The sequence below is a fragment of the Lagenorhynchus albirostris genome, chromosome 17, assembly GCF_949774975.1.
Source record: "Lagenorhynchus albirostris chromosome 17, mLagAlb1.1, whole genome shotgun sequence".
NCBI lineage: Eukaryota > Metazoa > Chordata > Mammalia > Artiodactyla > Delphinidae > Lagenorhynchus > Lagenorhynchus albirostris.
Window position 1 is genome coordinate 47,229,774 of NC_083111.1, and position 16,111 is coordinate 47,245,884.

The window sequence follows — 16,111 nt, forward strand, 5'->3', positions numbered from 1 at the left end:
TCACTTTATGGTGTTTAACAGATACTGCTTTTTAAAAAATTGGATGCTTGGGGCAACCCTACATGGAGCAAGTCTATTGGCATCATTTTCCCAACAGCATTTTCTCACTGCACGTCTCTGTGTCTCATTTTGGTAATTTTCTCAATGTTTCAAACTTTTTTATTATTACTGAATTTGTTATGGTAATCTGTGATTAGTGATCTTTGATGTTATTATTGTAATTGTTTTGGGACACCACAAACTGCACCCATACAAGACGACAAACTTAATTGATAAATGTATGTGTTCTGACTGCTGCACCGACAGGCCATTCCTCCATCTCTCTCCGTCTCCTCGGGCCTCGCTGTTCCCTGAGACACAATATTGAAATTAGGCCAATTAATAACCCTACAGTGACCTCTAAGTGTTCAAGTGAAAGGACAAGTCTCACATCTCTCCCTTTAAATCAACAGCTAGGCGTGATTAAGCTCAGTGAGGAAAGCATGTCAAAAGCCAAGACAGGCCAGCAGCTAGACCTCTTGCTCCAAACAGTAAGCCAAGTTGCGAATGCAAAGGAAACGTTCTTGAAGGAAACTAAAAGTGCTACTCCAGGGAACACACGAATGATAAGAAGGCAAAACAGTCTTATTGCTGACATGGAGAAAGTTGTACTGGTCTGGATAGAAGATCAAACCAGCCACAAGATTCCCATAAACCAAAGCCTAATCCAGAGCAAGGTCCTAACTCTCCTGCATTCTGTGAAGGCTGAGAGAGGTGTGAAAGCTAGAGAATAAGAGTTGGAAGCTAGCCGAGCTTGGTGTATGAGGTTTAAGGAAGGATGCCATCTCTGTAACATAAAAGTGCAAGGTGAAGCACAAGTGCTGATGTAGAAGCTGCAGCAAGTTACTCAAAAGATCTAGCTAAGATCATTAATAAAGGTGACTCACTTAACAACAGATTTTCAGTATAGACAAAACAGCCTTATATTGGAAGAAGATGCCATCTAGGACTTGCATAGCTAGAGAGGAGAAGTCAATGCCTGGCTTCAGAGCTTCATAGGACAGGCCGACTCTCTTGTTAGGGGCTAATGCAGCTGGTGCCTTGAAGTTGAAGCCAATGCTCATCTACCATTCTGAAAATCCTAGGTTTCTTAAGAAATATGCTAAATCTACTCTGACTGTGCTCTATAAGTGGAACAACAAAGCCTGGATGACAGCACATGTGTTTACTGAATATTTTAAGCCCACTGTTGAGACCTACTGCTCAGAAAAAAAGATTCCTTTCAAAGTATTACTATTGCCCATTGACAATGCACCAAGAGCTCTGATGGAGAGGTACTATGAGATTACTGTTGTTTTCATGCCTGCTAACACACATCCATTCTGCAGCCCATGGACCAAAGAGTAATTTCGACTTTCAAGTTTTATTATCTAAGAAATACATTTTGTAAGGCTATAGCTGCCATAGATGGTGATTCTTTGATGGATCTGGGCAAGGTAAATTGAAAACCTTCTGGAAAGGATTCACCATTCTAGATACCATTAAGAACGTTTGTGGTTCATGGAAAGAGGTCAAAATATCAACATTAACAGGAGTTTGGAAGAAGTTGATTCCAACCTTCATAGACGACTTTGAGGGGTTCAAGATTCAGTGGAGGAAGTAACTGCAGATGTGGTGGAAATAACAACAGAACTAGAGTTAGCGACTCAGTCTGAAGATGTGACTGAATTGCTGCAATCTGATGATAAAACTTTCATGTATGCGGAGTTGCTTCTTACGGTTGAGCAAAGAAAAAAACTTAGTTGATAAAGCAGCGGCAGGGTTTGAGAGGTTTGACTCCAGTTTTGGAAGAAGTCCTGTTGTGGGTAAAATGCTATCAAACAGCATTGCATGCTACAGAGAAATCATTCTTGAAAAGAAGAGTCAAATCAATTCGGCAAACTTCATTGTTGTCGTGTTTTAAGAAATTCCCACAGCCACCCCAGCCTTCAGTAACCGCCACCCTGATCAGTCAGCAGCCGTCAACATCCAGGCAGAACCCTCCACCTGCAAAAAGATTATGACTCACTGAAGGCCCAGATGATGGTTAGCATTTATAGCAATAACGTATTTTTAAATTAAGGTTTGTACATTTTTTTAGACATAATGCTATTGCATACTTAATAGCCTACAATACAGACTAAACATAACTCTTGTATGCGCTAGGAAACCAAAACATTTGTGTGACTCACTTTATTTCAATATTGGCATTATTGGGGTGGTCTGGAATGAAACCCACTATATATCGGAGGCATGCCTGTATGTTCACAATTAAATGCTTTAAAATTCTTTTAAAGTAGGGTGATTACTTTTTAGCTACGGTGGCTCTCATACAAGAATAAGCCATACACTCAAATCACATGACTTCCAATCATAGGAGGGAATCTCAGATGCAGGGGTTGATGGTAACTCTCAAAAATTGTATGTTCATATTCTAAGTCGCAGAACCTGTAAACATGACCTTATTTGGGAGAAAGGCCTTTGCAGATGTAATGAGTTAAGCATCTCAAGATGAGATCATCCTCACTTAGGGTGGGCCCTAAATCCAATGACAAGTCCTTAGAAGAGAAGAAAAAGGGGGAAGAAACACAGAGACACACAAGAGTACATCACGTGCAGGCAGAGGCAGAGATTAGAGTGATATGTCTGCAAGTCCAGGGACGTCAAGCATTGCCAGCCACCAGCAGAAGCTAGGAGAGGCATGGAACCTCCAAAAGGAGCCAGTACTGCCAACACCTTGATTTAGAACATCTGGCTCCAGAGCAATGAGAGAATAAATTTCTGTGGTTTTAAACTTCCAAGTTTGTAGTATTTGTTATGGCAGCTCTAGGAAACTAAGCTCATTACACCAGCTCATTACAATACCTTTTTTTTCTTTTGGCTGCGTTGGGTCTTCGTTGCTGCGCACAGGCTTTCTTTAGTTGTGGTGAGCGGGGGCTACTCTTCGTTGAAGTGCATAGGCTTCTCATTGCGGTGGCTTCTCGTTGCAGAGCACTGGCTCTAGGCACGTGGGCTTCAGTAGTTACAGCATGCGAGCTCAGTAGTTGCGGCACGCAGACCCTAAAGCACACGGGCTTCAGTAGTTGTGGCGTGTGGGCTCAGTAGTTGCAGCGCACGGGCTCTAGGGTGAGCAGGTTTCAGTAGTTGTTGTGCTCGAGCTCAGTAGTTGTGGCTCGTGGGCTCTAGAGCACAGGCTCACTAGTTGTGGCGCACGGGCTTAGTTGCTGCGCAGCATGTGGGATCTTCCTGGACCAGGGCTCAAACCCGTGTCCCCTGCATTGGCAGGTGGATTCTTACCACTGCACCACTGGGGAAGTCCTACAATACCTTTTACTGGTTGCAGCTATCAGCATTTACAAAATTTGGGTTTGAGAAACTTTCTTGAGGAAATAAATTCAGGAAAAGTTAACAACAGGTTGTGGAGGTTTTATTCCTACACCAAGGGTCATGAACCCTTAAGCAAACAACAGTTATCAAAGGACATTAAGACAGTTTTCAGAAACAGGAGACACATCTATTAGCATTTTGTTTATTGGACTAAAATGCATGTGGACAAAGCAATATCAATGTGTGTAAGTCGTGTACAAAACTTTGACAGTCACCATATGATAGCAGAGCTGTTTCACCATCTATAGGTGAGTGGCTTAGAGACTAAAAACAAAGGGGTAGAGAAGAACAGATATGTCTTTTATAAGGTTAAAGAGGAGTGTGTGACATTAGTCTCTTAGTTATATTTTTGTTTAGACTGCTCATGGATCCATTATTCATTCATTTACTCAACAAATTTATGGAATGCGTCTTATCTGGATAATGTTAAACACTGAGAAAGTAGCAGTATTTAAGTTCCTTGCCTTTACATAGCATGTATAGCTAATGGGAAATGGCAGTGTTAAATAAATAAACAAATAAATAAAACATTGATATGTAGTATGAAGGAAATAAGCAAGGTAATGTAGCCACCCAATAAACAGTAGCCTGACCAGTCTTGTTTTTTTTGTTTTTAGCATAAAAAGCATATTAAACGTAATATGTTTTTCATTTATTTATTTGTCTAATTATTTGTATTCTGTCTCCTTCTGAACTGTAAGCGCCATTAGATCAGGGACCGAGTCTTATTTTCTGCTGTTTCTTAAGCGTGAGCATGCTGCCCAGTATATAGGGAACGGGAGGAATTTTTCAGGTAGAGAAGGTGTGGAAAAATAAAAACTTAAAAAGATGTAGGTTAGGTGTTTGACCAAACCGTTCTGATTTCTCTTTACTGCTAGATATGGCATTTGCTTTTAAAATTTATGATTGATTTATGATTTTAAAAATGCTTATTAAAAATTACAAAACAAAATTGTAAGACTATCTTTTAAAACAAATAGCTATGAAGAATCAGGGAACTCAGTTCCTTTAAGTTCAGTGACCTATTTTCTTTTCAAAATTTTAAGAAACTGGCTGGCCTGCTGAAAGCACAGTTTTGCATTTAAAATCATCTGAAATATAGTCATAAAGCCTTTTTTTAAACTTGTAGCATATAAAATCGTTTTCCTTTGCTTTCTGTTTTATCGCTTAGCTTTAAGTATTTACTTTAAATCGATAAGAAAATTTGAATTCCCTAAGAGAAAAATGAGCAAAAGACAGAACAATAAACTGTTACAATAAATGAATAAATTTTAAAAACAAAGAGAAAGAATATAAAGAAACACAAAGAGCCAGAAAGCAAATAGAAGACTGTTCTATTCTTTAGCAATCAAGGAATTGCAAATAAAATAATGTTAGCATGCTTTGCATACCAACTTGGAAAGAGACAGTTTGAGGAAACAGGAAGTCACCTACTGTTATTGTGAATATAAACTGTTTTAACCTTTCTAGGAGCAATCTGACAAAGTGAATTAGAAGCCTCAAAAATATATTTGCCTTTGACCTATTAATTTCACTTCTGAGAATATATGTTAATGAAATAAGGAAGTATATATGACTATTTTGCCATAAAGATAATTAGAGGAAGCGCTATTTAAGGTAGCAAAGTATTATACATCATTTAAGGGTCCAATAGGAGCAAAATAAAGTTATAGCATTTTATTTCAACCCAAGATAATAGTATTTGGACATTAAAACTATTTTCCACAATTTTATTTAGTGACATGGAAAGATGCTGAAGATGTATTAAAGGGAAAAGAAGCAAATTAAAAAATAATTGTTACAGTGTTTTGTAAAAATATTTACCTATTTTCGAGAAAGGGAGACAGAGACTGAGATAGGAAAAATGAAGTCTACACAGATGTGTTTGTAGTGGGTGAGTAGATTGTGCCTGCTTTTAAATATTTTTCTTATTTGTTCATGGTAAACAACTTTCCTGTGGTGAACACACAAGCTTCTATGTTAAAGTGTGTGTGCTTTATTTAAAATGTAAAGATCTATAGTTTTGCTTTAAAGTTTCCCTGAGGAAACCAATAAAATTATAGACAAAGGGCATGAATAGGCAGTTTGTATAAGGAGACACCTCGTTGGCTATGCTGGATGTGAAGAGATGCTTGAACTCATAGGTGATAGAAGAAATGCAACATAACACTTTGTACCCACTGGATTGGCCACAAAAGTAGAAATTTGGTGAGAAAGAGGGGAAATAGAATTCTGGTCAGAGTATAGATTGACATGACCCATTATAGGAAGTGAGTCTGAGGGCCATTCTGGAGAGCACATCTCAGTAGGTTTTTCTGAATTTAACCAGCAATCCAGGTCCCAGTAATAAGGAGTTATTTTAAAAACACAAAATCAAACTGACTTTGTTTTATTATGGATTATTATGAACTTATTATTTTATTTATTATTATTATTGGCCATGCCACGCGGCTTACACGATCTTGGTTCCTCAACCAGGGATCCACCGGGGCCCCAGCAGTGAAAGTGCTGAGTCCCAACCACTGGGAATTTAGGAATTCCCCTAAACTTATTGATATTATTACTATGGACTTTGTTTTATTATTATTTGTGTTATGGATAGAAAAATCAAATAGGAGTCCTGCTTCTCCCAGCCTAATTCACACGAACAAAATGAGTTGTATTAGTAAGAGAAGGTAATTAAAATCTTGGTAAAGGATCACATGAATTTAGATTTTGTGATAAATGAGGAGGAAATGATCTAAAAATGATCAGATATGTGAATTTTAGGAAAGCAGACTTCAAAATCTTACAGCATTAACATAGAGAACTTGCTGAAGCCTCAAGAAGCCACCAGCCCTGGAGTGATAGGGCCACTTAGAACACAGGTTGAGGAAATGCCCATTTGGCCAGAAACATGTCAAATTTTGTAGACAATGAACACTTTATACTGGAAGTCAATCATAATAACTCATCCTAACTCAGAGAGAAACATATTCAAAAAGATTTTGTAAACAAAAAGACCTCCAATATCATTAGTATTGAACCTTCCTCTGGCCCCCATTGTGGGGCTGGAGTGTGATGACAGAGAAGTGTGCAGGGTCTAATTGTAAAGCATATGATGGGTCATGGTGTAAGTTTTAGCCTTAAAAAATTAATAAAAGCACATGATTAGAGTTTTCATTTTAGAAAAATAATTATAAAAGTTTAGAAAGAAAGAACATATGTGATTAGGTGATCAAGTTGTGAGTGAACCAGACCTCAAAGAAAAGCAGATGGGCCTTACCGTCATGCCAGCCAAGCAGGACATGGCCAATGTCTACTTAGTACACAAGGGATGGAGTGGAGGTAGGATGTCATATCCAAGGAGGCCAAGAGTAGAGGAAAAATCTAGATGGTAGGCATGAGCTAAAAACCTCAGGAAGTAGTGAGGATTAAGCTACTAGGAATGTCGTGTCTAGACCTGAAGACCAACTAAGGCAGTGACAGTGGAGATAGAGGAATATCACAGTGTTGTCTGTGGTACCAGAGAGCTGGAGACCACTGAAGGGTCCATCTCTGGGGAGAGGGGATAAGTAAATTGTAGTTGGTGGTCACCACTAAATTCTATGCAACCACAGCTAGGATTTAGGCTTACAACCAGCAACGTGGATACGTCTGAAAAGGCCCATGGCGAGGGCTGCCAGATGAAATACAGGGTGCCCAGTTAAATTTGAATTTCTGTTAAACAACAAATACTTTTTTAGAGTATGATCCAAATATTTGCTAAATCTGGCAACCCTAGTCACAGTACGGCACAATTTGTGAAAATGAAAACTATGTACACAGGCAAATCAACCCAACTTATTTCATAAGGATACAGAGCAAACATGTTGATAGCTATTGTGTTTGGGGGTGGGGGATAGAGAGAATAAAAAGGAATAAATAAATGTTACATAAATAAAGAAATGAGAGGGCCTTGAGGGGACAGGTGGTGGTAATGAGCTGAGTACGATTGACTCAATTCTCTGTACCTGAATCCAAAAAGAAGTAAACAATGAGTTTTTCTGCACTCTTGGATTTCTTCACGGAAGCCCCGGAGACCCTGCCCGGCTGATGAAGAGAATATTCTGTCCTATGAAACGATCCCTATGGAATACTCTGGCACTGCCGGCCAAATTCAGTGGCAGAAAAGTGAGTAGGAGAGGGACTAGGTAGGTGGTTCCTCTGGAACCTGGTCAGGAGGAAGAAATTTATAAACCGAGTTAAAAAGGAAACTAATGAACAAATCAGTGAGGAACATTGCTTCACCTAGGTTTACTCTTTTAAGAGAGGAACACGCTTACATTCTTATAGAGTAAATATTAGTAAAAGATTATCAGCAAGCACAAATCCTGAACTGTTGCCATGGAGACAGACAGAAGAATAGGCCAAGTTGCCATTTCCCCACTGGAAAAATGATAATTCAATACATGTTGCCCAGTAACGCTGATTCTTTTACTACCTTTTTCTTTTTTCGTGTCACAGCTGATTACAAGGAGAGCTTTAATACGATCGGCAACATTGAAGAGATTGCATATAACGCCGTCTCCTTCACCTGGGACGTGAATGAAGAAGCTAAGGTGAGTGTGAAGGTAGCACTGATTCATTGGTCGCACCTGTTAAATACCGTGTCCTTTCTCTGCAGAGGATTCTTTTACAAGAGCCTCTGAGTAGGGAAAGATCTGTTAACTTGAGCCAGAGAAAAGGGAAATGAACCTATGATCTTTCTCTGGAGTCGCACACATTCAGTTACGCGCAGCTAAATTGCCTTTTGTGGAGCAAGGAGAAAGGGGGTGTACCTATTCCCCTGTGGCCTCCCGCTGAATGGGCCAGGCCCCTTGTCCCTCCCAGATCTTCCAGGCCCCCAAGCTCCATTTTAGCACTTGGGGCTGACAGGACTGGGCCAGAAAAATCTTTTCTCCCTGCACTGCAGTTTCCCCGAACACCTCTCCAACTGCTGCCTTCTTCAGAGGCAGGAAGGTGCTCAGAGCCACTGTCTGCACAGGTAAGCAGCTGGGCAAGCCTCCCGACCCCCGGCCCCTGTGAGGCTTCATCTGGTCAAGGGAGGGTGCAGGAAGCAGGGCTCCAGGGCTCTGAACTTGACTCCCTGAGGAAGAGCCACCACCGTGACCTTGAGCCATTTCTTTCCTGTTAACCTCAAGCTTAAGCTTCTCTTATTTCTGTCTGGTGCCAGCATGGTTAAGAAGGGCAACAGTAAAATCTCTGGCCAGGTGCATCCTGAGGCCAGGTGTCCACCGTTGCATGGATTCGGGTAAAAAAGTGAGACTTGATGATACTCAGATTTGCTTTCCAACCATGAGTCTCTGAGTTTATGAAAACTGAACTTTGCTGCTATGCCCACTCTTCTTCCTGTGTTCTGTACCTTCTGATTCTCGATCCTTATTTTGCACCAAAGGGAAGGTTCCAGGTGAACCCTAAGCTTGTTTTCTGCTTCGGTTATGTACCATCTAGGAGGGCGTTGGAAGACTTCGTCTTGGAATTAATGAAAAGGTCAATGTAAACAACTACTTTCAATGCTTCATTGTCTGTAAGCAGGGGAAGGCCAGGTGAGAAAGGAAACTGGATGGGAGTTTGTGGGCATGACTTAGAGAAGAAGATGAATTGCTCAATGTCTCATTTCACTCAGGTATAAAACAAAGTAAATGAAATTGGCTTTAGGCCCCAGAAAGGTGACCTAAATGGGCAAGCAGAAACAGAGCTCCATAGTAGCTGGGAGAATGTTCCAGTGGGTCAGTGCATCTGAGGGAAGGCAGGGGGCCTTGTGATGTGATGGGCACAGAAGTGCAGGAAAAGCTTCTCCTCGAGGCCCCACTCCACCTCCGTTTAAAGTTCCTCACCCAAGCCCCAGGCTTTCTCCTCGTGCCCCCTTCTCTTCTCCCAGAGGCTAGATTACTGGGCTGGGTAAGGAAAAGGCAGTGTGTGCCATGGTATCAGGGCCCAGGGTTGGAATCCTGGCAAGTCAGCTGACCTCTCTGGGCCTCAGTTCGCTCATGTAAAGCAAAACAAAACAAAACAAAACAAACTTTTCCGATTGTCCCTGCTGTACCAAGCATGTGCTGGGAGCACGATGTGTGAAAATCCAGTCTCTGAGGGAGGTAAGGGAATCATTAGCTGGACAGCAGTGTGTGTGAGGAGTGAGAGGCAGGCCCAAGCAGAGCCGTCCATTGGGAAGACAATGGGATCCTATACTTGGAAGTGCCTTGTCAAGGTAAAGCGAGCTGTAACTGCAGCCCTAAATTTCCTTGTCATGCAATCTGATAACACGTGCTAGAAGGTGAATGTGTTAACTGTTACCAGTCAATAAGGACCTTTTAAAGAAAATGCCTGAACCTGAAGGGACATCTTGAATGATGGCGGCTCTATGGTCAACCAGTGAGGTAGTTAATTGGGGGTTGAGTTGACTTTTCTTGCATTTCCCATAGGTAAGGCTCACTTTTCTTGTTGAAATATGTATGTTTGTGCACGTGTATTGTTCCAGGCTGACACATTTAAGGTCACATCTGCTTTGACAAATGACAGTGCTTGCTTGTTGTAGCAAAACTTGTTTCTTTAATACATATTTTCAGTAACTATTATTTGGTAGTTGTAATTGTGAGCAGTTTGGGTTAATCGATGAGTAATAAAAATAGCTCCAAATACTTCTGCCAAACTACTGGAAGAGCTTTTAAAGAAAAACCGTAGAAGTTAAATCCATTTCATTAGGTAGGCTGAGAAGATTTTTTTTTTTCAACCTGCAGGATGTAAGGTTTTTCTTTAAAATGTCATTGATTTTGGGCTTCCCTGGTGGCGCAGTGGTTGAGAGTCCGCCTGCCGATGCAAGGGACACGGGTTCGTGCCCTGGTCCGGGAAGATCCCACATGCCACGGAGTGGCTGGGCCCGTGAGCCATGGCCGCTGAGCCTGCGCGTCCGGAGCCTGTGCTCCGCAACGGGAGAGGCCACAACAGTGAGAGGCCCGTGTACCGCAAAAAAAAAAAAAAAAAACAAAAAACCTATCATTGATTTTATAATAAGCAGGCTGCAAAAAAACCCAAAATTACATGATTGGGAAAAAGGTTTTCAACAAAGCAAGGCATAAAATCCTCTCACGGTGGGATTGTTTGTGATTTTCTTACTGTGAACTTATTCTCGGGAGCAGTTGCATTTGACTTCGAGTTCCTCTTGGTAACATCCACACAGAAATCTGTTGCAGGCTTTAGGATTGCGACATTCATTCAGTGTCACATGTTGTTCTAGTTCATGTGGCCAGAGGACACAAATTTGTGACCCGCAGCCTTATATATTCCACAGAACGTATATGTACGTGTGTATCCTGCATTTATGTACTTATATTCCAAGTTTTAAAATATTTTGCCCACATTTAATAATCAGGAGATTCAAGAAACAAACAAAACAAAAACCTAAGTTTCCAGATTCTTTTGGGTAATTAGAGATTCTGGCAACATGAGCCCGAGTGTTTGCAAGCCCACGAGTAGCTCTTGTGAGGTACCAGCTGTTCTCTTTAATGCTTTCTCTAGCCTTCTCCATCGTGGAACTTTCCTTGCCTGGTCCTCGTGGACACTTGAAGTTTCACGCCCCAGTCGCACCCCCTCAGACAACTGAATATGCCGTGTACATCTTTACTGGCTCTCGGTGTTGGGGAAAGCAGTGACACAAGGGAGGTTGACGCCGTGTGGCTGAGAGGAATGGGCCAGTCAGGAACCCCACCAACCTCCCCGGGTTCCTTTGGCAACGGGCCACACAGAGGCTAACTTGTGTTGGTGCTGTTACAGAGAGCTGCTGCGCCCTTCTTTGTTTGAAAGAAAGGTAGTAAATCTTGATCTTTGAGGATATTTTCTAAAAAATCAGAAACCACTTGGGTCCAAATGTGAGTGTGTACCAACAAGTTGGATAATATGACTTCAGGGGTAAAAATAATGTATAGCTTTTGGCACAAGACCAGCTTTGAAGTGGGTAATATCCCAAGAGACACTACGAATATACTTTGAGCCATGGCAGTATCATTTGAGAGATCTGTGTGTCTTCCCAAGATAGCTTCTATTTGGATATTTGGTTTTGGTGCATTTATTAAAAAAATAAAACAATCCCGTATTTGTTAGTCTTCCCACATATGCATCATCAAGGCCTGATGACAAAATTTATGGATTTTTCCAGGACACTACTCTTTTCTTTTGCTGCTGACCTATATTCTATTCTTAGCTCTCGTTTAGCAGGAACAGAAGAAAGGAAAGAACGTGAAACTCTAATCATTTAGTTTAATTTAATTACAGGGAAAGTTTGGCCAGGGAAGGTGTTAATAGAACCTAGGGGCAGGACAGGAATAAAGACGCAGATGCAGAGAATGGACTTGAGGATATGGGGAGGGGGAAGGCTAAGCTGGGACGAAGTGAGAGAGTGGCATGGACATATATACACTACCAAATGTAAAATAAATAGCTAGTGGGAAGCTGCCGCATAGCACAGGGAGATCAGTTTGGTGCTTTGTGACCACCTAGAGGGGTGGGATAGGGAGGGTGGGAGGGAGGGAGACGCAAGAGGGAGGAGATATGGGGATATATGTATATGTATAGCTGATTCACTTTGTTATACAGCAGAAACTAAGACACCATTGTAAAGCAATTATACTCCAATAAAGGTGTTAAAAAAGAAAATGAGGTTACGGGATTAACTGCAGATCGCCAGTCTCAAGGGCAGCACGGTTCTGGCAGAACTACTGCAGACTTCTTCCTCCCAGAACCGGTTTTGCTGGTTGTGCTGCAGCGTCTCTGCACAATGACGCCCGCAGCAGAAAGAGTCTCCGGCAGGACATTCGTTTCCCCTCAGGGTCTGTGCAGTCTGGAAGCTCCTGTAACTTGAACCGGGGTCCCTGGGCCCCTGGGAATGACTCAGGTGGCATCCAGGTGGGTGAGGCTCTGAGCGTCCATGCTGGTGGAAGCTGGGAAGTTGATGAGGTTGGGGCACAGGGTGACAGAGAAAACAAAGCGCTGAAATGGGGCTCAGGCCACCAGGTATCGTCCCGGCGCGGGAATAGCCAGCTTTACGTCTTCCCCCTGCTGAGCTTCAGTTTCTCAGCTGGAAAATGGCGGGAAGCGGAACAGGGAGGGGCTGACAAAGTATTAAGGTCCCATCCGTAAGATTCTAGTGGGAGCACCAGAGGGCTGCATTCTTTCACATGACTCCCGCTTACAAGGTCATTTCGATTTCTCTTTCTCCCCTCAGCCAAACGCAGGTACCCACAAAGTAGATCTGTTGGTCACTAATCCCCGAGATGAGAAGTTCCCAGGCAAGCCCCTATTGAATTATTGAAGGGTGGTGAGCTCAGATTCCTGGCACCGAGCGCCGGTGATGACATCACCCCCAAAGCGGGAGCACACAAACCCTAATTATAGGCTCCCCTTTCTCCCCGATTTCTAAGGAGATTCTTGAAACCAGGCCCCTTATTTGTGTCCAGAGCCTTTTTCTCTGTTCGCAGTGATTTCAAGATTAAACCAACCTCGACGTGCTACAAAGGCCTCTCTCATGTGACCACAGAGAATTACTTGAGCATTAAGATACTACTTAGTGCTCTGAGGAACGAGTTTCTTTTTTGTGTCTTTTCACTGGAACACCATACCAATTTCCCCCTATTTCTATGCCTCACCCTTCTCGTGGTTTATAGACTACCTGAGATGAAGGAGGCCTATTTCCATGAACCCTCTGCTGCTAAGCCTTTCGGAATGATCTTGAGTCAGTGAAATGTTCCTTTTCCCTCACTACCAGCACTGTGAAATAATCATGCAAACAAGTAAATCCACTCCTAACCCATTCCCCTGTCTCTATGATTTAAAAAGAAAATGTATTATAATTCAGTTATATGGAGCTCTGTCTGCCCTGTGTTACTCTTTGCTGCGGTCTAGCCCAGCACCTCTGCTTGCAGAAGCGCAGTGACTGCGCTCTGGAGGGATGCCTACCCTCCCGCCCCACCCCCCCCAACTCTCTCTCTTGAGTTGCAGGAGGGGCTTCGAGAGAGTAGCTGTCAGGCCCTCTGCCTTGCAAGATTAGGTGGGAAACGTTCTTCCTGCGTTTTGGTATTTGGGAGGAACTTTCAGACCGGAAGTTGTTGCAGTTTTAGAGAGAGTCGAGGACACAGATAAGGCATATTTTCATCCCTGTTAACAGATTTTTGTGGTGAAACTGGGGGTGGGCAGGGCTGAAAACTGGTTGGGGTGAGGTGGGAAGTAGAGAGGCTGAGAGACACCATGGATCATTTTCCTGTGCATCTCAGATTCTGATTCCACTAAATATCAACTTTCTTCATAGCAGGCTCTGCAAGATTGGGCAAGTGGAAAAGGTGGACTTTGAACCATGTCCCTCTGAGTCCAGAGTCCATGTTCTTAAACCATCCCAACAGAGGGATATCTGTAATTTTTTTTAGACCAAAGAATGCTATGACTTTCCTTCTCAAAGAGATGTATAGGGTACAACCTAGAAAGCAAGAAATCAAATGAATCTCATTTCCTTGAGCAAAGCAATTCTATCAAGTCACCCTGATTTTGCCACCCATCTCCCCCATCCCCACCAACAAAGGTGGGCCCACTGACCCAACACTTCCAGCACAAAGGTCTCTTCCTATCCATGTCTTTGGTTGCCCTGGTACATTCCCGGTTGATGTCATACATACTATTGACCAGAGTGCATAGGGGAGTGAGGACTGTTGGATCCCTTGCCCTCTTCAGCTGAGTGTGTGTGTATGTGTGTGTATTAGCCTAACATTAGTGATCTCATTGGCCTAATTATGACCTCGCTCTGTGTTAATTGAAGATCAGTGCATGCTTTCTAATAGTGCAGCTCTGAGGCATAGCAGCGTTTTCTCCTCCATACCTTACACATTTATTCTCCATTTTCCCCACTTCTCTCTAGCTCCTTTTCCTGGTATCCTGAATTTCATTTTCCCACTCATTTACATTATTTCTGTACACTTTTATGCTTTGGTTTTTTCCTGTTATGAACAGTGAAGACTGTTCCTTACTCTTTTTTGCCATACCATGTAGGAAGCACAGCATGAAAAAATTCGAAGCAAGGATGACAGTTATTATTCGAGAAAATGGAGGTTGCAGAAGGTACACAGTGGCTCCCTGCTTTACGTTTGCAACTTAAGAAATACAGTAAATGAAAACCCATATTTACCAAGCTGGTAAATTGGAAGTAAACATTTACACATAAGCAATATTTATTTTATATTTAGATTCCTCTCACTTTGGATCCCTTTGGATGCTATAAATGAATTGCATTTACAAAAGAGATTTTCATGTAATTTTTTTTATTGAAGTATAGTTGATTTACAGTGTTTTGTTAGTTTCTGGTGTACAGCGCAGTGATTCAGTTTCCATGTAATTTTTTAAATTGAGAGAAAATGCCAGATGAGAGGATGCATGTTGATATTCCCTCTAGGCCCTATTTCCCTTAATATTTTTGCCTATTTTTGCCTCTGTGTCTGATTTTGCACTAATACCAAGGAGATGTCATTTGAGAACTGAGACCCAGTCTGAGGGATGGAAACATGGATGTACTAAGAGGAATCAGCTGGCTGAGCAGGAAAGCAAAAGTGAAAGTTGGGAGTAAAAAGTTCTCTTCCAGATTTGCAATTCTATCCTTAAGGAAGAAAATGAAGTTGATTGAATGCCCCAGCACTGCCCTGCAGCTGTCCTGGACATAAGGGCATTTGATGGGGCCCGTGTCATGAATTGCTTCATATTGTGAGACATAAATAAAGCTCTCATATCGGGTGACTTACTTCTGTCATGTTAAGTCCAGGTTTCTTCCTTTTCTTCCTGTGTGGTTCAGCCCGTTCTCTTCCCAGTGCTGTCTTTTCAAGGTACAACAAGTGGTCAGCAAGCCAAACCTAGCTCTTTACTCTATCAGTTGCTAAGGGGTAGGAAACAGCCCCTCAGTCCTCAGATCTCAATGTTAGTAGCTTCAAAGACAGGATGGTGCAAATGGCAGTGCTTTGATCACAGCCTATGTAAAGGCAGTAAACTAGAGAAAATGTAAGTGTTCTAACCTTCTTGTACCCTGTAAATTATTCAGTCTGTCTTTGTGGAAAATATGTTAATGCTCATTGAAAGACTGTTTTGACATTTAGTACCAAATCACAGCAGAACCATTAAAATTGTCCCAAATTTATCTCACCCTCCTTCCTTTTCTCTCTCCCTCAACATTTCTTTTCGGTCTAAAAGATTTAATCAGTTTTTATGGGGCTCCACTGTGTGTCAAGCAAAGTGCTTTAGAAAGTTACAGTTTCGTTAGTCTTGACGAATCACGGCTTCCAAGGGGATGCTTCTAAATGGACTGTATTCTCTTTCTGCCAAACTCCAGTGTTGGTCACCAGGGAGAAGGGGAGATGCGTAAATATTGATTTTCAAGATGAAAAGAGTACCCAAAGGACCGGCCAAAGGAAGCCATACTCCTGAGTGCCCTGTGGGTTCATGACCCAGTTTGTTTCCCTGACCTCCACCTCCCATCAGCAGTCCAGGGAGTCCACTTTCTGCTTACAGGACAGTCGAGGATGCAGTGGAGTTGATGGATATTACTGATAGAGAAGAAGTTATATCCTAATGTTTTGACTAAATAGAGCCCAGGTTTCAGCAAGTCATCATATGGCAGAATAGAGAATATTATAGGGCATCTTCCATGCTCTCCAGAGTAAAG

At 42.1% G+C, this 16,111-nt stretch overlaps 1 protein-coding gene across 8 annotated transcripts in view; it reads left to right on the forward strand.

The window, feature by feature from the left end:
* Nucleotides 1-16,111, forward strand: part of GRHL2 (grainyhead like transcription factor 2) — a 163,652-nt gene that overhangs the window by 95,979 nt on the left and 51,562 nt on the right. For all 8 annotated transcript variants that reach the window (XR_009536312.1, XR_009536313.1, XM_060127428.1 and 5 more), the window contains one exon: nt 7,891-7,985. Coding sequence is in view for 6 of the 8 variants with exons in the window: in XM_060127428.1 (XP_059983411.1) it covers nt 7,891-7,985 (95 nt within the window). In the remaining 2 variants the exon portion in view is untranslated. The remainder of the gene's footprint in view (nt 1-7,890; nt 7,986-16,111) is intronic.